The sequence below is a fragment of the Asterias amurensis genome, chromosome 6 (genome assembly GCF_032118995.1).
Source record: "Asterias amurensis chromosome 6, ASM3211899v1".
Classification (NCBI taxonomy): domain Eukaryota; kingdom Metazoa; phylum Echinodermata; class Asteroidea; order Forcipulatida; family Asteriidae; genus Asterias; species Asterias amurensis.
The window spans coordinates 2,788,551-2,810,258 of NC_092653.1; the positions used below are offsets into that span (position 1 = coordinate 2,788,551).

Consider the following 21,708-nt stretch of genomic DNA (forward strand, 5'->3'; position numbering starts at 1 on the left):
GAAGGACAAAGCAATGGTCAAGTGTCTGTAAGGACACAAGTGGCACTGCTGGGGATTCGAACCCACACTCTGCTGATCAGAATGTGCTAAATGGAAACAACAACTAAATTCAGTTTTTATCCCCCAAAATTTAAATATGAGAAGAGTTACTAAAGCGTCTCTCAGATTGTGTATTTCAATTACGGATTATTCTTCCTGCGTGGACTAAACCGCTCCGGATTTATGGCGATATCTCAAAAGCTCTACCACCTTTGAAATGAAACATTCACATCTCAGTTAAATTGTATGATACCTACATTTATGTGGGTATTTAAAGAATCGAACGGTTCTAAGAACCAAAGGAAACGTTCTATGCAGCTTTACATAATATGTCTAATTGTCGCCATTTTAAAATGTTGTACCAATAGTACTTTTGTTGGTCATCACACATGTGGCAGTTATTCAGACAGAATCGTTTCTAAGGACAATTGGTAGTATTAAGATTTAAAAAGTAGAATTTCAGATTACCAATCTTTTCAATCATTTGTATTTATTACATTTCATATTTATTAAAGGCAGTGGACACTTTTGGTAATTACTCAAAATAATTATTGGCATAAAACCTTTCTTGGTGACGAGTAATGGGGAGAGGTTGATGGTATAAAACGTTGTAGAGTGCCATAGTCTCGAAATCAACCAAGTTGCGAGATAATAATGAAAGAAAAATCACCCTTGTCACACGAAGTTGTGTGCGTTTAGATGGTTGATTTTGAGACCTCAAGTTCTAAATCTGAGGTCTCGAAATCAAATTCGTGGAAAATTACTTCTTTCTCAAAAACTGTCACTTCAGAGGGAGCCGTTTCTCACAATGTTTTATACCATCAACCTCTCCCCATTACTCGTCACCAAGAAAGGTTTTATGCCAATAAATATTTTGAGTAATTACCAATAGTGTCCACTGCCTTTAAGCAACAAAATTAACAGGTTTGTTATTTCATGTATATGGGTAATCACACAAAACGTTAACACTGTATGGGCTTTTTTGTAAGCTCTGCCAATCCTGTATAACACCTTTAAAGGACCAGTCTCTTCTCAACCAACTAGAATTAAAAACAGTCCAATACAGTATTCATTAGACCTTCATTACTTACACTGTATCTTGCCATTAGTAAGTAAAAATATGGTTGTTATAACAACCTATATAAAATAAAAGCATTTTTATATATTATTGCAGATATTTTCAAATGTGAAAAATATTTGTAAGCCTACAACAAAACTGGCTTGAAGAGTGTTAGCATTTGAAGGATAGTTAATTGTTTACTGTTTCTTTGAAAAGCTGTGCAGGGTTCGAAAGCATGCTTTTGAGATTTACAATTCAGTTTTTATAACTTAAATTCTTCTTTTGAATTATATTAATTGTAAGGAGAAATAATAAATACGATACATTCCTTCATAGACATTTTGTCTCAAGATATTCATTTTCTCGGGTCAGGGCACATGCCCATTCCAGGCAACCCCCAAGTGCCAACCCCCCCCCCATGAACAATCTAGATACATGCAGTGCCGTCAATAGTCGACAACATGGCCCCTGCCCACCTCCTGGAAAGCAATGCCTCCCTTCACTTTTTCTTTGACCAACTCAAAGGGTTGTTGGAACATAGGTTTGTCAGAACATAAAGTTGTCTGAACATAAGTTATCCGAACATGGGGTTGTCGGAACAGAGGGTTTTCGGAACATAGGGTTTTCGGACTTTAGGAACATAGCCTACAGGGCAGTCACCTCCCATTCCAACAGAAATCACTCACTTCACATTGCAGCATTGGTCAGCATTAGCCATTGATTACCCTGCATCAATGAACTTCCTTCTAAAGACAAGGGCTTGAAGACGCTTTTATCGGAGGGAGTATTTCTTCAACCATCTTCAGCATCATCATCCTATGAGGACATGAAGGGAGTGATAATCATTAAAGGGGCGGTGTCTTCAAGATCAAAGAAGGACTTTTTTTAGCTGTGAGAATGAACGCTCATCCAGTCACTGCACACATCACCCTCCCTCTTTATCATACCTACATGTAGATGGATATTGGAGAGTACATAATGTAACTGGGTGAGAGTTTACAATTCCATGTACAGCCATAGGCCTGCTTTGATCATGGTGACACAGGCCCTTTTAACATAAGCCTCTGGACTGTAAGATTTGAGTGAAATGTCATTAAAATTTCAACAGACAAAGCAAAGACACACTTAAGAATGCGGATATAAATAATACTGTAATCATGTTATTATAATAACTAAGATACAATCTACGCCCCTTATATGAAAATGATCAAAAGAATAACATGTTTTAAAATGCACAAAATTGAAGAAAGAATATCAAGAAACAAGACTGGTCACTAGGCCAGTGCCCAAACTAGTGCCAGTCCCGCAAACAGAGAGCTAAAAGTTACTCATTAAATATAGGCCTATCCCTGCCGGCATCGGTAAATTACCTGTCGCCCAAATGTGCATTTCTCTCAAATCCTAAAAAGCAAGGAAGAGTAAGGCAAGACAGGGCATAGACATACAAAAATACAACAGTAAAGTCTGGTTCATACTTCCTGCGAATGTAAAGGGAATTTTGACATCACATCTCTGGTTTTGCTGCAATTGTTTCTCAGGAGTTGTGCACAGCCCAACAGATTTAAATTATTTGTTTGCGAATTTGTGACGTCAAAATTTCTATTGCATGCATTCGCAGGAAGTATGAACCGGGCTTGAAAAGGGAAGGTACATGTACACGTTTGGTAATTACTCAAAACAAATATTAACTTAAAAACTGCCTTGGTAACGAGCACTGGAGAGCTGTTGATAGTATAAAACATTGTTGGAAACGACTCCCCCTGAAGTAACGTAGTTTTTGAGAAAGAGGTAATTTCTCACTAAAATATTAAAAGACTTCTTGCTACAATGTAGAAGTATTTTATTCCTATCTGAAAGAACACAAATTCGTCCAACAAACAAGGGTGTTTTTTCTTTCATAATTTTCTCGCAACTTCGATGACCTATTGAGCCCAAATTTTCAAAGGCTTGTTATTTTACACTTATGATGGGATACACCAAGTGAGAACACTGGTCTTTGACAATTATTACAAAACGTGTACACTGCCTTTAAAAGAACATTAAAAAATGACATAAATTATGTGTCTTCAAGTGTCATCTGATGAATTCTTTAGAGGATTTCAGGAGGTATTTCTGTACAGGAAGGAAGTGTGTTACAGTATTCAAACATTCAAGGGTACCCTTTACGCTATACTAACGGACATTGTCAAAATTAGTCCAGGACAACCATCAGGACAAGGTGTTTTACCCAACATGTCAGGGAAAAACAAGGGAGAAGTTCACAGTGCCCGGGGTTACATTTGTTTTACATTTGTTTGCAAACGGCGTAGACTTAGATAGCTGTCTAATGGAAAACAAGCAGGGGTCTCTTTATATGTCTCACTTAAAGCCATTATACACTTTCGGAACAGAAAATAAAAGTTCACAGATTTACAAATAACTTACAGGGTTTACAGAAGGTAATGGTGAAAGACTTCTCTTGAAATATTATTCCATGAAATGCTTTACTTTTTGAGAAAACATTAAAACAATTATCAATTCTCGATGTCGAGAATTTGGGATTTATTGTAAACACATATTTACGTGCAGAAACAAGGGTGGGTTTTCCCGTTATTTTCTCCCGATTCCGATGACCGATTGAGCCTAAATTTTCACACGTTTGTTATTTTATAAATAAGTTATGATACACGAAGTGTGGGCCTTTGGACAACACTGTTTACCGAAAGTGTCCAATGGCTTTAAGCAGGGGTCTCTTTATATGTCTCACTTAAAAGTCACACTACACATCTTTAATTACATCTAATGACTGCCAAACCCTTCAGATTCTCCAAAAAACGCAAGTCTATATATACTACATTTAAGCAGCTAGTCAAACCCCAGAGCGCTGAGTGGGTTGCATTGGCATGAGGGCATGTCTTAAGTGCATCAGAGAACTGTGTGGCTGTCAACGAGTAAAACCATGTCTCTCTTAAAGGGATGCTGCAGTGAATTAAAATAAAACAGTTAATTTTGCTGTCATTTATTTCTGATATGTGTATTGAACATCAATAAAATGTGTTTTGTTTTTTCCCCGACATATCTCACTTGCGTAATTAGCGAATAAGTCATGCCCCCCATTTTGTGGATTGTTACCACCCCTACCATCGACGTCACGTCGGGAATTCAAACATATCGTCGGCAAAAAGAGTCTGGTCCCTAACTACGCGCGCCTAGGTACCAGGCCACACAGTGCACACGTCTCTATATGCACACAGCCAGGGTGCCCGACGGCTAGGGTTCCCGACATGACGTCACGTTTATGCTCCCTTTTAGGGGCGGGGTGGGTTCCCCTAATCTCTTGAAAACCATTTTTAAAACACTTGCGCATTTAATTAAAAATAATAAAAAAATATTTCAGGTTTAAAAAGTCATGTTTAATCGTTTACATTATTAAAAAAAACACTGCAGCCATCCTTTAAAAATACAGTCCAACTGAAATCCAACAAAAATTTGACATCAGAGAATTGTCATCTGACTACATGTACCTGTTCTGGATTAATTTTGACAAGATCCCTCAATAGTAAGGAAATCTTGAAACAAGCTTGACTTACCTGTTTCACTTTGTCATAGAATGCCAGCATTTCATCTCTGAGTTTCTTTAAGATTGCTTCATTTGGAGCATTTTCACATTTGGCTTGAAGTCTGATTATGCTCTGCTCTGCTTCCTGGAAGAGACCAAATTAAGAATCCACAATCATTATTACATCCAGAATCCATCCATCATTTGAAAGATTATTTCACCACAGAGAAAAAGGAAAGATCTTTGTTGTGGCTGGAAATAATAATAGTCTGATATAGCCCTCCTATTATAAGTTATCACACAAGCGTGAGTGGAATACAAAAAAATAAAGCACGTCTGCGTCCCATATCCAACTCGGCCTCGTTGGATATGGGATGCAGACGCGCTATAATTTTCCGTATTTCCAAGATAACAAATTTATCTTCCAGTCTCACGTGCAACGCGCAGAGTTAAAAATTTCAGAACATTACTTCACGACGAACAGCATTCACGCACACAAAGTTTAGAATGTAAATTTTGCACTGTCCGTATAAGGAGCATGACAAAATGACATTTCACAATACGCTCTGTGTAATAAAAACAGAGGAAGTAGGATATAAAACAGAGGTCGTAGCATATGTTTTTATCCCCCTAGTAGTGCGAGCTTCTGATTGGTGGATTAGCGCGTACTGGAAGATAACTACAATTAAAACTAAGACGAATAAGCATGCGATACAGTGCATGTAAAGTGCATGTAAAGCGCAACCTAGTTGTACACAATGTAAACTGGTTTAGGGGCCATTTATGTTTTCAAAGCCGGTCCTTTATCATCCGTTAAGACATCCCCATGTGATCGGGTTTTGACCAATTAGGATCTGGAAACTGTTAAAGGTATTTGTTAATAAGGTACTCAAGGCGCTTGGACATACAGAAACATTCTAAGACAGGTTTTAAATTAGTTTAAAGACACTGGACACTATTGGTAATTGTCAAAGATCAGTTAAGTGTCTTGCTTAAAGGAACACGTTGCCTTGGATCGGTCGAGTTGGTCTTTGAAAAGCGTTTGTAACCGTTTTTTATAAAATGAATATGGATAATAGATGAAAAAGTAGAATACAAAGATCCACACAAATTTGCCTCGAAATTGCGTAGTTTTCCTTTTACTCTGCGAACTAACACAGTGGGCTATTTATGGGACTCCCATAAATGGCCGACCGTGTTAGTCGACGAGGTAAAAGGAAAACCACGCTATTTTGAGTGATACTTGTGTGAACCATTATATTCTACTTCAAAAATATCTTTCTAATCATATGCATTTTATAACAATAGGTTACAAACGCTTTTCACGACCAACTCAACCGATCCAAGGCAACGTGTTCCTTTAACCGGTAAGTGTACCTTCATGTACCTTCCCTTTCAATACAATATGGCAAATGTATTGGAAAGAAGGCTTTAAAACAAAGTTTGCTGGCTTACTTTTTTCTTCATGTTTCTTGAGACAGTCCCTTTGCCGTATATTTTGATGATTCCTCCCCAGTTATCAACATGTGGATGAAGAAGCTGCAAGAAAAAACGGCGATCAACATTTAAATATGTTGACTTATAAACTTAAACATTTGATTGCCTCATAATAAGTTAATCTCTCTAGAATTTTAATTCAATTTATTCTTTATTAGTCCAAAAGAGGAAAATTGATTTATTAGATGCAACAAGAAAAAAAAAATGGTATAAAAGTCTACAATAAACAATACATACATACATACAAACAGGCAATGTTAAGTACAAATAAAAAGTTCTGGTTTGCAACAACTACCAAGGACATACAATCTTAGCAAGCTGAGGGCGGGCGATGGAGGAACAAATATTAACATGTAGGCTGATCATTAAGAAAAAATGGAACAGGGGACAAGTGAGTCTGAGTACGTGCTTGTTCTGGTCTTTACTGATAAATAAAGTAAAGTATAACTGCCATTGTGATACAAGGAACTTTGCCGGTGAAAGCCCCTATTGTGAAAAAAAAATACGGTCAATTCAATTCACATCAGTTTGCACAAACGAAACATTGTGCTAAAAATAAAATTCAAAATTTTAAACAATATACAGGACAAATAGTACATCACTAGGAAGTTAAAATGTGTGTTAAAGCCATTATACACTTTCGGTAAACAGTATTGTCCAAGTCCCACACTTCGTGTATCACAACTAATATATAAAATAACAAACCTGTGAGAGTTTAGGTTCAATCTGTCATCGGAGTCGGGAGAAACCAACAGGAAAACCCAGCCTTGTTTCCGCACGATTTGCCGTGTCATGACATGTGTTTAAAATAAATCCGTAATTCTCGCTAACGAGAATTTATATTGTTTTAATGTTTTCTCAAAAAGTAAAGCATTTCATGGAACAATATTTCAAGAGTAGTCTTTCACCATTACCTTCTGTAAACTCTGTAAATTATTTGTAAATCTGTAAACTTTTTTTTTTTCCTGTACCAAGGGTATAATGGCTTTAAAATGTACAGTAAACAACTTTGACTACAAAATAACATTATGTTAATAAAGCAGTATGTAAGAAAATAAGTTCATAACACCATCAACCCAGGGTTGACATTCTGCAAAACATGATGAAAAACACATGGTTAAAAAGCACACTGGTTCAAAAGAATTTTGTTCATCATGAACTCAATGTATGAAAATCTCTCTCCCCATATAAAAGTGACAAAAACAGTAACATTTAAATGTCCATCAATTATTAATCAAACAAAATTAACAACAGTGTGAAATGTTTGATGGTTGTTCAAGTTACAAAATGTTCAATATTTCAGAACAGTAGGGAGAAATATGAAAGTACAATGTATATTGAAATGAATAAACAGTGGTATTTAATTTTCTTTATAAAGCTTCTCGGTAACGCAAGATGGTAGGTCATTACACATTTGTGGTCCACCATGTAGGTGGTTTATAAAAGTGGTTTAGGAATAAAATGAATGTATTGATTTTAAAATGGCACAGATTCCGTATAAATTTGTTCAAATGCGCAACATAAACTTTGCACCCCGTGGAACGAGGTTGACTAAAACTTCATCGTCAATCTCTTGGTCTTTGATACAGCGGGTAAATTCAATAGAAACTCCTGATGAAATTCCACACCTTATTGATGGAAATGGGGTATTCTTTGCAACACAAAGTCACCTTACCTGAAGTAACTGCTGGGCCCCTTGCTGCTTGCCTACTTTTTTGTTCTTGCAAAAACCCTGGAAGACAAACATACTTATTGTTATTTCCTTATCTGTTTCTGATTTATGAAACCAAGATTGCCTCATAAGTGAACTCAATCAATGTAGCTCACAAGCATAAGGAAGCCTGTAGACAAGGGTGCACTATTGGTAATTGTCAAAGACCAGTCTTGTCACTTGGTGTATCTCAACATATGCATAAAATAACAAACTTGTGAAAATTTGAGCTCCATTGGTCGTTGAAGTTGCGAGATAACTATGAAAGAAAAAACACCCTTGTCACACGACGTTTAGTGCTTTCAGATGTTTGATTTCGAGACCTCAAATTCTAAATCTGTGATCGCGAAATCAAATTCGAGGAAAAATACTTCTTTCTCGAAAACGATGTACGTCACTTCAGAGGGAGTCGTTTCTCACAATGTTTTATACTATCAACCTCTCCCCATTACTCGTTACCAAGTAAGGTTTTAGGCTAAAAATTATTTTGAGTAATTACCAATAGTGTCCACTGCCTTTTAACCACAATAAGTGTTCTGGGTTCTTTTACATGCACTACCAATGCTAATACACGGAGCCTATGGCTTACTGTCCCATCTGGAGGACAAAGCAATCATGGTAAAGTATCAAGGACAAAAGTGTTAGGACCAGGACTGGAACCTACACTCTGTTGATCAGGAACACCAGAGCTTAAGTCAGTGCTCTTGACCTCTTGGCCATGACACACCACAATTATGTCTGGCCACGAATAAATCACATGTTTTATTTAACAGAGGATCTCAGGAGCTTGCTTTGTCAATCTTTGGTTATGAAGGCTGTATCCGAAATAGCGGCTACATGTACTTACTGTGGAAGTGTCGTGGCCAGCAGAGTGTGGGTTCGAATCCCCAGCCGTGACACTTGTGACACTTGTGTCCTTGAGCTAGACACTTAACCATTGCTTCGTCCTTCGGATGGGACGTAAAGCCGTTGGTTCCATGTGTTGTGTAACGCATGTAAAAGAACCACGTTCACTTCGAAAAGAGAAGGGGTTCGCCCGGGTTTTACTGGCTGTGGCTGCTACTAAATGCACCGTAGCACCTTGTAAACCCTTATAAGGTGCTACATAATTGGGTCTCAGAATTCATAACTTTCAATAACCTCTCTTTCTGTATAAATGTAAGCATCTTGAGTACCTTGTTGGTAGATACAAGTGCTATATAAGACTTCAATATTATTATTATCATTACAGCTATTAGCCCAAACTGTAGCCGCGAGTCTGGATACAACCCAAGAAATGTACTAACTGTGACTATGTGCTCTCCTAGCGTCATTGTATACTCTCTCTTATGGTGATTTGTTATCTTGACTTCATAGTTGAAGTTCATCGCCTCCATGCCGTGATTCCTAAAAAATTAAGAGCGATAACAATAAATAATCAAAGAAGAAATACTATGTGGTGAGCTTCATTTCCTTGTAGCCGACAAAAAAAAAGGACTTCCAAAATTCCTTAGTTCCCCTCTCTTAGCCTATCCATTACTACCAATCACGCTAAACATTTTGACATGGGTGTGGTTATGGTATACAAAATTGAAAAACTCTGGAAAGAATCTCGGTAGTGGTCTGATTTTGATCTGAAGATGCAAGGCAAGGGCTAAGTTTCACTAAGAGGCAGAAGATGTTTATCAATCAAAGTGTACTGTCACAATATAAATATCTACAATTTCTACAAATTTACACTAAACTTACACAGTTTGAGGATAATGATAGTATAAAGCTTCCCTGAAAATATTAGTTGCTGAGGTGCTGTAGTTTTTTAGAAATGAGTAAAACAATGTCATGAAAATAATTTTCGTCTCACTGATCGTGAGACGAAAATTATTTTTAGCTTTCAAAAACGTATTTTCATGACATTGTTTTACTTATTTCTCAAAAACTACAGCACCTCAGCAACTAGTATTTTAAGGGAAGCTTTGTATTATCATTATCTTCAAACTGTGTAAGTTTAATGTAAATCTGTGGACATTGTGTTTTTTTTTAAAAAAGTACCCACATCCTTTAAACAAACCTTTGTCTGTATTCACCAAGGACTTGGAAGGGAGTCAGTTGACCAGACTTGGTGCACAGATCATACACCCTGCTGTCAGTGATAGCTATATGGTCAAAATACTACAGAGTAAATGAAGATAAAAGAAAAGGAGTCTGTTAACTACACTTTGTATAGATATCAAATATTCCCGTCAGTGATAGCTATGATCTAAATACTACAGAATTAATGCAAGGAGACAAGGAGCAAAAACAAAAGTCAATGATAGTTCTATGATCAAATTACTACAGAATAAATGCAATGAGACAAGGAGACAAACAAAAAGAGTCAATGATAGTTCTATGATCAAATTACTACAGAATAAATGGATAGTTATAATATGGTCAATACACTACAGAATTGAAAACACAACAAGAAGAGGGGTCAGTTCACTATACTTTATATAGCTCATACACTCTGCTGTCAGTGATACCAATGTATATGGTCAAAATACTACATAAGTCAATGATGGCATTATGAGGAAATTACTTCAAAATGAAAGGAAACAAATGGACAGACAGAAGGGCTGACTAGACACTGCTCTAGAATTGCAAGGGTCGTGGGTTCGAATCCCACCCGAGTAATATGCCTGTGATAATTTTTCACTGGACGCGGGAAAGTACTGAGTATATTCTTTATCCCCGATGCAAAATTAACATCTATTATAGACTTTATACACAGTACATACACTCTGCCCTCTGGCCAAATAGAATAAAAATGAGCGAATTTAAAAAAGTCAGTCTGTACACCGATCACAGACTCTGCTGTCAGTGATAGCTCATAGCCAAAACACTACAGAATAAAAGCAGAGAGACACGCAAGAAAGAGGTCAGCGATAATGTTAAAAATACTACATAATAAAATCAGACACAGATCACACACTTCACTGTCAGTGATGATGTATGACCAAAATACTACAAAAAAAAAACAGCAGGGAAAGAAGGCAGTGATAGCTATATGGTTAAGATACAACATAATAAAATCAGACACAGATCACACACTTCTTTGTCTGTGATGAGTATATATACATGTATGACCAAAATACTACAACAAAAACAGCAGAGAAAGAAGGCAGTGATAGCTATATGGTTAAGATACAACAAAAATAAAATCAGACACAGATCACACACTTCACTGTCAGTGATGAGATGATCAAAATACTACAGAATAAAATCAAGGAAAAAAATAAGAAATGAGTCAAACTTACTTCATAATAAAGACAGAAAAGTAAAAAACCGGGTCTGTTAACTACATTGTGTGCACATATCATGCACCCCACTGTCAGTGACTGATGTGTATATTTGATAAAACACTACATAAAAGCCAACAGACAAATGACAAAGGAGTCAGTTACCAATGGCTTCGTGGTTAAAACACTACAGAATTAAAGAAGACAAACACTAGTCAACCGAATACTAGTACCAGCAGCACACTACAACGATTGCAGAATGATTGGTCAAAGGATTTGAAATAACAGCCAATCAAAGCTTACCTCAAGTTGCTCCGAGTCTTGCTCTTTACCGGTCTTCTTACTGCCTTCATTCAACACAACACCAGGAATCAAGATTTCTAATGTCGCCCTTGCTGTGAGTAAACAGTGGTCAATAAAAAGTTAACAATGGCGTCATGGAAACTACTCCAAAAATTAATACCATAAAAACTATTTTGGTGAGAAGCACTGCGGCTGTTGGTGGACAATATTTTTTAGAATGGATTCCCTTCAATGACTAATTTTGTTGTGTCTGTTTTTCTTTGTCTTTTGTTTTTGGTTTTAATGCGCCTTGAACACCCAGCAGGTAGGATATGTGCGCATTACAAGTCTTATTATTATTTTTATTATTAATATGGTTTGGAAAATATTTCACCCCAAAACTATCTACACAGAATGTCTTAATTAAATTTGTTTTTGTATGTACTTGTACATCTACGGGTACAACTTTCATAAATTAATATTCAACAGAATTAGAAGATATTTTTCTGACTCAAAGTCAACATTTCAAACATTATTTACACAAGACGCTGGTTTACTGGCCCGATGCTTAAAACACTGGCCCCGGGCATGCAGTACATTTCAAGCCCTGCTCCTACCGTCTGACCATTAAAGATGCTATGTCAGATTTTTGGCCGGTTTGACCCAAAAATTTTGATTTAAAATTCAATAAGTATTTTAATGGGGGTTGAGAAAGTTACAAGCTTTCATTTGAGCCATTGCTCGAAAAAGTCTGCCAATTATTAGTAGCAGTGAAATAAAGTGCTCAAAATTAGTTTTTGTCAGCATCCCGACAATATATCACGTGACCAATTCTTATGTGTTTTAAAGGAAACGTTTTAAATTTTTGTCATGGTTCCTGACCATTAGAAGTAAAAGTTAAACTTTTTTTCGTTAGAGCGGGTGATACTCTTTGAAATACCATTCACTCAAAAAAATATATTTTTTAATGTTTGGGGCCAAAAATCTGACATGGCATCTTTAAATATAGATAAACGATAAACGATTACACTTCCATTACTAGATGAACTAACCTGCTTCCATTTTAGCCTCCTTCTTGCTCTTGGCTTGCCCCTTGCCATACTTGGTGCCGTGAATCATGACGTAAGCTTGAAATGGACAATTGGCATTCCCTGAAAATGTTCAACAGATAAAAACACCATTGTTTAATTTTCTTGTCCGGAGCGATAATGGGAGATACATGAGACATTGAGACAACCAGCTACTTCACTCTGCGTTCAATTTGAAAAGAGTTCCATAATCACATTCAACCCCTTTATTTAAAGGTATTATACAGAATCGGTGGGGATAAAAAAACATCACTCTTTAATTTTTGTGCGAAAGCTTATGATTAATGAAGTTCATACTAGTCAAATTCAAGAAAACTGTCTCTGAAAACCATTAGTATTTGTTTAGAAAAAACACATCACCTGATTTTAGTTGTTACAACTAAAATTAAGGACAAAGGTAAAGTTCTTCAGCATTGTCTTCGGCCAATGGACATAGCCGTGGCCAAAGTCAAATGATTCTGACAAAACTCACCGCTATCATCAAAGGTGTACGTTGGTTGAGTCTTCAGAACAATCTGTGAATACTCATGAAGGATGCACACCGGTGTCTTGTTGGTTGTATTCAAAACAAACTCTGAAATAAGATATTTAGATATTCTACTATTACATATAAATGTCGCAGAAAAACAGCTGAATTAAAATGATATTAACAGGATAAAAAGATGAATAAACCCATATACAAAACACAATCAATACTCTAACCATTACAAAAGATAAAGTGACCCCGCAAAATACTATTTAACATTTAAAAAGAGACCAAGAGTAGAGTTTGGGAATTCAGGTTCAAACTTGTGTGCTAAGCCAAACCTCAATGATACTCATCAAGCTTCTTCCCACAACCTGCCTTCAGTTATAGCCCCCCCCCCCCTCTCAAAAAATGAAAGTACCATGTTCATCTCTGAGCAATTGGATCTAATCTTACCTCGTTTGGTATCCTTTTGATTACCAGCTATCCTACAGGTTATTACGGCAGGGTGACCAGGCTGTAATTGAAAGAATTAATCATCAATACCACCAATGTGTCAAATGTTTCTTGTGTCAAACTTTATACTTTTAGAAATGTTTGTGACAAACTTGACAAGTTTTTTTTCTTCAGTTTCCTATGGCAATAATATTCAAAAAAAAAAAAAAAAAGTGCGGACATCAGCATGGCCCATTTGCATGGCTCTGCTTATCAAGGACATTTTGTGCTTGCTGCCCATAAAACAAGATGTGCTTTTTAGGAAGTCTAAAGCTCAGATTTCTTCGATAAGCAGAGCTATGAAATTGGACTGTGATCAGCTGAATTATTCCATTCCTGATAATAAAATCAACTTGTAAGTTTTATCTGACTACTCACAAACTGTGGTCGATTCAAGACTTCATGCTTTGCTTTAACTTCTTTGGTGTATTTCCTTCTGTCAGCCCAGGTCCTGTGGAATCCCAAACAAATAATTATTAAACTATATAAATTCCGAGTTGAAACTTTGAGTTGAAACCAACGGTTCTTTTCAGGAACCACCCCAACTCATTTAGAGATAGTTGTTACATTATGTACATGGTGTTACCGCAAACCTTTCCATATATAATGAATTCCAACAAAATCTTTACACATCTCTACCAGGGCCCAATTTCATGGCTCTGCTTACCGCCGAATTCTGCGCTAACGATGACGATTCCCCGCTTACATGCAAGCGCCAAATTTTTGCGCTAGCCTTGTAAGCGTAGAATGCCTAGTAACGTGGAGTACGCACACACAGAAGCCAAAATTCGCCGCTAACCCGTGAAATACGCTTACCGTAAGCACAGAATTCCCTGCTTCCGTAAGCGCCAATTCTGTGCTTACGGTAAGCAGAGCCATGAAATTGGGCCCAGCTCGGGTCTTTCCAAGTACATGGGTAGTTAGGAACCTTTAAATGGCCGACATGGATATAAAAAACGTTCACCAGTCTCACAAAAAAATTACCTTGCTGCTTTGCAAACAATGAACAGCAGGCAATAAGGACAAAGAAACGTTCCACCTTTTCACGATCCCCTTCGCTCAGTACCAGCACCTCTTTAAGACCAGTGGGGACACTTTGAAAAAGGTAGCCTGAACATCTGATGTCACACTTCAAGGCTCGTGAAAAACGCCAGAGACCTGCCTCCAAACCAGCGTGTATATTCACATTTGACCTACATTCATTTCACATAGAGATCCGCAGTCAAATTCTATTGCCGACGTGACAGCAGTGTACTGTTTGGGCATCTATGGAAAGCTCATGTCACTGCACGTATCCCAATGATATCAATGCATCCATGGAATCACTGGATCTGAGTAGCAGGTACCTGTCTTTATCCTTGCGGATTAAGACGGGAGCCCAGTCTATGAAAATGGCTGTGGAAAAGCAACTACAGAGGGCGCTAAATTGCCGCTCCTTGTGCTACGGAATATTATTATTTTCCAATTTGTACTTACTTGAATTTGTTAATTGAGACGACCTCAAAGTCAAACAGCTGCTCCAGGTAACTCCTCAACTCAGTATCACCTGCCAAAAAATATAAAAATAAACAATAAACAAAACAGTTCAACAAAGCAAAATTTTGGTGGAAAAAGTCCACCAGGACTCAACAAAGTCTAACTCAACACCCAAACTGTTGGACTCTGATTATGGTGGTATGCCTGATATGCCCCATGTAAAGCATAGCAGTTTACTAGTGCAGTCCTCAGTCCAGCACAACACAGTAACTCAACTACCAAACTGTTGGATTCTGATTATGGTGGTATGCCTGATCCCATGTAAAGCATTATCAGTTTACTAGTGCAGTCCTCAGTCCAGCACAACACAGTAACTCAACTACCAAACTGTTGGATTCTGATTATGGTGGTATGCCTGATCCCATGTAAAGCATTATCAGTTTACTAGTGCAGTCCTCAGTCCAGCACAACACAGTAACTCAACTACCAAACTGTTGGATTCTGATTATGGTGGTATGTCTGATCCCATGTAAAGCATAATCAGTTTACTACTGCACTGTCCTCAGTCCAACACCATTCAGTAACTCAACACCCAAACTGTCAGACTCTGATTATGGTGGTATGCCTGATCCCATGTAAACCATAATCAGTTTACTAGTGCACTGTCCTCAGTCCAACACCATTCAGTAACTCAACACCCAAACTGTTGGACTCTGATTAAAGTGGTATGTCTGATCCCATGTAAAGCATGATCAGTTTACTAACTACAGTCCTCAGCCCAACACCATTCAGTAACTCAACATCCAAACTGTCAGACTCTGATTGTGGTGGTATGCCTGATCCCAAAGCATAATCAGTTTACTGGTGCAGTTCTCAGCCCAACACCATTCAGTAACTCAACATCAAAACTGTCAGACTCTGATTATGGTGGTAGGCCTGATCACATGTAAAATGTGATCAGTTTACTAGTGTAGTCTTTTTAATAGACAATGTACACCGCCAGGCTAGCGTGACTTCAGGGTGAGCCCTGGGCAACTCTTTGCAGAAAATGTCAAATTCTACTAGAATATTATAAGGGGGATCAAGACATTGACAAAGGGCAAGTGCCTTCAATGCCTCTGTGAGGTATCAGGCCAATTGTTGTGAGCAAGATTTACATGCAACACTTTTGAAACATGAAATTGATGCACACCCTATTTATCTCGTCTTGTAAAGGCCGAGTTATAGTCGGTCGCGCGATGGAAAACTTGACGCGCGAAAAAAAAAAAGACAGTTATTAGGCCATTTCTACGATAGAAGCTTTACAATCAAACAAGGCACTTGACTTACTGACAGACTCATCCTTGCATATATGGATGTTGTGGCTCTGTAGAGGATCTTGTTTTGCCGTGTCCGAGACACTGTTCCCTTCAGCTTTATCTTCTGATCAGATAATCAAGAATGACACAATATCAACAAAGTTCAAAGACAACATAAAGGATCGAAAACTATCAACAATAATAGAAGCCTGCATTTGTATAGCGCAACATCATTGCTAAGTTCCTACGCGCTTGTAGAAAAATAAAAATAAAAAATAGTTACAAAATAAAATACCAACAGACGAACAGACAACCTCTTTATTCTTTTCATGATAAGTGCACTGTGTTCTTTTCAAACAATACACAACACACAGGACCTATGGCTTTACGTTCCATCCGAAGGACACATGCATTAGAACACAAGTTTCATCCCTGGGACTCGAGCCCACACTTTGCTGATCAGAAAAGCAAAGCTTGAGTCTGGTGTTCTTATCTGCTCGACCACAAGCCACAAATACGCTCTCTTAGCATACCCGTCTTAAACTAAACAAGCGCTTTGAGTCGCCGGTCTGTCAAAAGTGTTGTCTACAACGTTATTATTACTTTTATTATTTCTAATCTTCTAGAGAAATAATGTCAAGTTGAGAAAATAGTATTTGGAGATCTCACTAATTACTGTTGCTTATTTTGATTGGGACATAGCTCACCTTGTTTGGCAGACAGATCACCGTCTTTGGGAACATCTTTGTTGGCCTCCTGAGATACCTCTGCATCTTGAAGCGAGGATCCTTTTTGCTCGACTTCTTTAGGAGCAGCTTCTTTGTCCTTTTCTCTTTGGTAATGAAGACAGGGTATGCTGGCAAGAGGTGGTCTGTGTTTCTGATAGGAGTGACAAACATAAAATTGTTTTTTTTTTAAGAACGGATTAAAAATGTAACTCTAAAGGCAAAAAAACAAAACAAGACTCATAAATGTTAAAAGAGGTAGTCTTATAAATCAATTTTTTTTTACATTTCATAGAATCCTGAAACTCGGAGGTGATAACATTTCCTCCATTTGTCTCTCAAAATGTAGATGGCTTGGCCCAACACAGATGTGGGGGATAGGGGTGCCCAGCTAAAATACAAAATTAAACACTTAAACAGAACAGAGGGTTTTGTAGACTTGACCTATGATCGACTTTCTTTGGGTCCTTGTCTGTCTAAAAATACATGCACCGCATGCACTCCACTAAACATTGCAGATTCGCAGTAAAGGCGTGCGTTGCAAAATGCTCATTAATGACACAATCAGCATGAACCAAGTACATAATAGGCCTATGGGGGTTGGAGTGCGCCATCTCTTACGATGCCCTTGATGCTCCTTTCTATAAACAAAAATCTAAAAAAATCAAAAAAGTATGGGGAGGCCCTTAGAGAGGGCACAAGTTTCCCATTAAGTTGGGTGCGCCACTGCTTACCCTTGCGCTTCCAGCACCAAGTAGATACGGTCGAGACCACGTACACACCCTGCTTGGTCGATGGAGATACAACGGCATACCGCACTCATGTACGATTGATATCCATCCGTCTGGAAGGCCCTCTAGTGGCATCTGACCTCTCTCTGGTGGAAAGGAACAAAGGCTTGAGTAATTAAGAATAATCTGAATTTGGCATTAAATCTGTAACAATCATCAACATCATTGATCGACTACAATTTGCTCTTGTGTCGGGCACGGTGACAGATGCCCACCTTAATATCATAAGGTCTGGCTCCACTGTCCTCCAACAATTTGATTGTCTTTTATTTTGTGTGGTACACTTCCTTTGAAATCCCCAACAAAGGCTTAAAAGCCACTCTTGGCAAGGGGGTAAAAAAATAAAAACAAAATGAAAATAAAGGGGAGCTGGAGGTAGGAATTGATGTTCCTTTTAACCCTTACAGTTCCAAGGTTGTATGTGTACAATCGATCATAGGCCGTATCCAAAATGGCGAATACAACAAAAGATGACCCTAAATCGAGCTGCAGCCCTAGCTGTAGCCGCCGATTCGGACACGTCCTTCTGTATTTCGTAATGCCATTATTGTACAATGTACAATTTTGTTAAAGGAACACGTTGCCTTGGATCGGATGAGTTGGTCTATAAAAAGCGTTTGAAACCATTTGTTATGAAATGCATATGTTTAGAAAGTTGTTTTAAAAGTAGAATATAACGATCCACACAAGTCTTACTCAAAATTGCACGGTTTTCCTTTTGCGTAACACGGTCGGCCATTTATGGGAATCAAAAATTTGACTCCCATACGTAAATGGCGGACCGTGTTAGTAGATGAGGTAAAAAGAAAATGTTTGTTGTGTTGTCATTTAGCCTTCGGGAAAGACTCTGCTAGGGTCAAAACGTCAGGCCATTAACTATTTTTTGTGTAAAGAAAACCACGCAATTTCGAGGCATATTTGTCTAGATCATTGTATTCTACTTTTACAACATCTTTCTACCCATGCATTTTATAACAAACGGTTACAGAACGCTCTCAAAGACCAAATCGACCGATCCAAGGCAATGTGTTCCTTTAATGTACTTCAAAAGTGTCACCAATGCAATGACACATTATAACGAGAGGGCATACTTACTCCTTAAAATGGTCTTAGTTCTTACTCCAACCACACCATCCGGTAACGATTCATCCGTCTCTCTGCTTGCCCCCGCCTCCGTCTCAAGCAACCCTCCTCCTCGTTTCCTCTTCGGCTCCTTATTGTACATCTCAGGTAATCCCTCATCAAGAAGGGCGTCAATCTCGCTGCCGAGGCTATCCATGTCATCTTCATCGTCTTCCTCATCTTCCTCATAATCGTCATGACAACCATCCTCATCTCTCAGGGACGAGAGACCGAATTCTCCGAATTCCTCATCGTCATCTGCAAACTCATCCAGCACCCTGAAGTCCTCCCCAAAATTTGACCCTTCACTCTTATGATTCTTGGCAGAATGGTGATGATGAAAATCACTCAAGTCGCCTGACGGGACGGCGTGAAACTTATCCGCTTCGGTTAACCCCAAAATATGTTTATCAAGTTTACATTTTTTGCTCGGTGGTCCGTCTAATCTTTTTTCTAATACATTATCCATCTCAGTAAACTCTGGAGAGGTGTCTTCCATCTTTACCAGTCCTCGATCAGACGACTTCTTGTTTAACTCTTGAATCGGGGGAAAAAACTCATGAGCTCCTGTAGATGATTTTCAAGTTTCCACAGTTACCACAGTTTCTGACCACCTCAAGCATTGTCCACAGGCAGTTGCCATGGTAACTTTGGAAACAACTTATAAGTCAAGATTCTAAATTGATTGAGAGTAGCGAATGAAGACAGTTGAGGGGGGAAACTGTGCTGCTCTTGGCGATACCAGAGACAGGATCATCAAAAATAATAACTCCTGACTCTGCCATTGGAAATAACAGCACAGTTTTGAAATGTCTCCAACTGGTGATCTAGAAGTAAACTTTGACAAGTTTACAATTAAAATTATTCCAGCCTGCAAACTAACTTTAGGGGCCCTAATACAAATTAATTTGATCGAATCAACATTCCATTCTTATGACTTATGTGCAATGCAAAATTAACATCCTAGAAAAAAACCTTCTTCATGTTTACAGTAATTTGAGTAAATTACACCAAACAACATAGAGGAAGGAATCACAATAAAATAACATCAAAATAATACCCACTCCCCATATAATACGTATACATGTAATGACATAAAGAAAAACATAAGTAAAACAGCGCCCTCTTTAGACCCCAAGAATGAACAGAGGAAGAATGAAGAATAAATAGGCCGTCTAAAAAAAGAACTAACTGACTAACTAAGCTTAAATTTTAGTATAATAAAACAAACCCTTCAAAATTAATTGTAACGAATATGTATATGCAATGCTAACAACATGAACATGTATATAGGCATGTCACTATATTAAGCAGTAGAAGGACACCCTTAAAAAATGGCAAGTTTAATTCCAATGGAAAACCCAAATTGATATTATTATCACACTTCATTTAAAATCATTCAACGGCGGCAGCACTTTTCACTTCCAAATCGCCCATCATCATGCATGGGCGATTTTTTGCGAGGGGAAAGTGGCGTTTATATTTATAATTCACCAATAATTTTACCTCGCCCTTTTCATCACTCCCTGACCTCAGTTACCAACGACCACATTCCACAGACGACATAATGATGAAAGCTGACATGGCTGAGGCTGTTCTCAAACGTTTGGGGAGGCAACAAGAAAAACGTGCAAGACCGACCGCCGAGGACAAGCAAGACAATCAGCAAACAACCTCGTCCCGAATTGCCCTCGTCCCCACGATTATCGTTGTATGTCTGTAAAGAATAACTAGCTCAACAAGTTTGGAACCGCCCTCAATCGCTCAGTCAGAGCCATCACAAACCAATTTGACAGTGTTTTATTTTGACTTCTAAAAAATTCAGTTCTTTTCGTAAATTGTAGCCCTCCTTGTCAATGTCTGTCGGTTCTTGCAGCAGCTGTGCATCGGTCTTCATATTCTTCTGACGCTATCAGTCTTAGCTAGAGCCATGACAGCCCACACATGAAACTAGAAAATGTTGTCTTAATAATCAGGAGGGGGAGGGGGAACCAGGGGGGGGGTCTATCTTTGTATTGAACTTTTTCCATTTGTTTGCATCTTTTGATCTCATGTGGGAATTATTTGAGCCCATTCCAAACCTAGGCGGGGGTTGGAGAGGCCGTGGTTGGAGTGGGGGGGGGGGGGGGGGGGGGCTCCTGGTCCTGTTGCAGCTTGCACAGTGATTCACTCAAACGGATCCCGTTAGTCAGGACCAGAAGCCTTCGGCTGCATCCGAGTCAAGTGACTTGGTCTCTGGCAAAAACAAATGCATTATGAAAGTGTAGACGGGCCAATATCCTGGCTCCGCTTATCGCCGAATTCTGCGCTTACATCATTGTTCTTAATTGCTAAATACGGGGCAAGCGCAGAATTTCTGTGGTAGCTATGTACCGGGTCAGAATGCCTAAAATGTTGAATACGCATGCTTTGCTTTGCAGAAATTGCCCGCTAACCTATGAAAATAAATACGCTTGAAAAGAGCACGGAATTCCATGCTTCCGTACACCTTTGGTAATTGTCAAAGACCAGTGTTCTCACTTGGTGTATCCCATCATAAGCATAAAATAACAAGCCTGTGAAAGTTTGGGCTCAATCGGTCATCGAAGTTGCGAGAAAATGATGAAAGAAAAATTACCCTTGTTGGACGAATTTATCTGCTTTCAGATAGGAATAAGACTTCTAGCTAGAAGTCTTTTATTATTTTAGTGAGAAAATACCTCTCTCAAAAACTACGTTACTTCAGAGGGAGTCGTTTCCCACAATGTTTTATACTATCAACAGCTCTCCAATGCTCGTTACCAAGTCAGTTTTTAAGTTAATATTTGTTTTGAGTAATTGCCAAGCGTGTACCTTCCCTTTAAGGTAAGCAGAGCCATGAAATTTT

At 38.3% G+C, this 21,708-nt stretch overlaps 1 protein-coding gene across 2 annotated transcripts; it reads right to left on the reverse strand.

The window, feature by feature from the left end:
• Positions 1–618: 618 nt before the first annotated feature.
• On the reverse strand, positions 619–20,510 carry LOC139938491 (microprocessor complex subunit DGCR8-like). 2 transcript variants are annotated; one of them, XM_071934053.1, is made up of 17 exons: positions 20,349–20,510; positions 18,816–19,379; positions 17,664–17,806; positions 16,912–17,083; positions 16,236–16,328; positions 14,907–14,976; positions 13,809–13,881; positions 13,392–13,452; positions 12,942–13,043; positions 12,434–12,532; positions 11,403–11,494; positions 9,893–9,993; positions 9,132–9,231; positions 7,810–7,866; positions 6,093–6,176; positions 4,669–4,782; positions 619–1,915 (listed from the first exon to the last, which is right to left on the reverse strand). In XM_071934053.1, the coding sequence occupies exons 2-17, from the start codon at positions 19,339–19,341 to the stop codon at positions 1,892–1,894; spliced, it is 1,911 nt and encodes a 636-aa protein (XP_071790154.1). In that variant the 5' UTR covers positions 19,342–19,379; positions 20,349–20,510; the 3' UTR covers positions 619–1,891. The 2 variants fall into 2 exon arrangements, with proteins under 2 accessions (XP_071790154.1, XP_071790153.1); XM_071934052.1 differs by having other exon boundaries at positions 18,816–19,409.
• Between the last annotated feature and the right edge of the window lie 1,198 nt (positions 20,511–21,708).

Bases quoted from the DNA above. Each gene is read 5' to 3' on its own strand.
- LOC139938491 (XM_071934053.1), bottom strand. From the start codon at position 19,341: ATGGAAGACACCTCTCCAGAGTTTACTGAGATGGATAATGTATTAGAA. The intron at 16,329-16,911 runs GTGAGCTATGTC...TTATCTGATCAG, and splicing joins TGATCTGTCTGCCAAACAAG to AAGATAAAGCTGAAGGGAAC. The intron at 12,533-12,941 runs GTGAGTTTTGTC...GAACATTTTCAG, and splicing joins GTACACCTTTGATGATAGCG to GGAATGCCAATTGTCCATTT.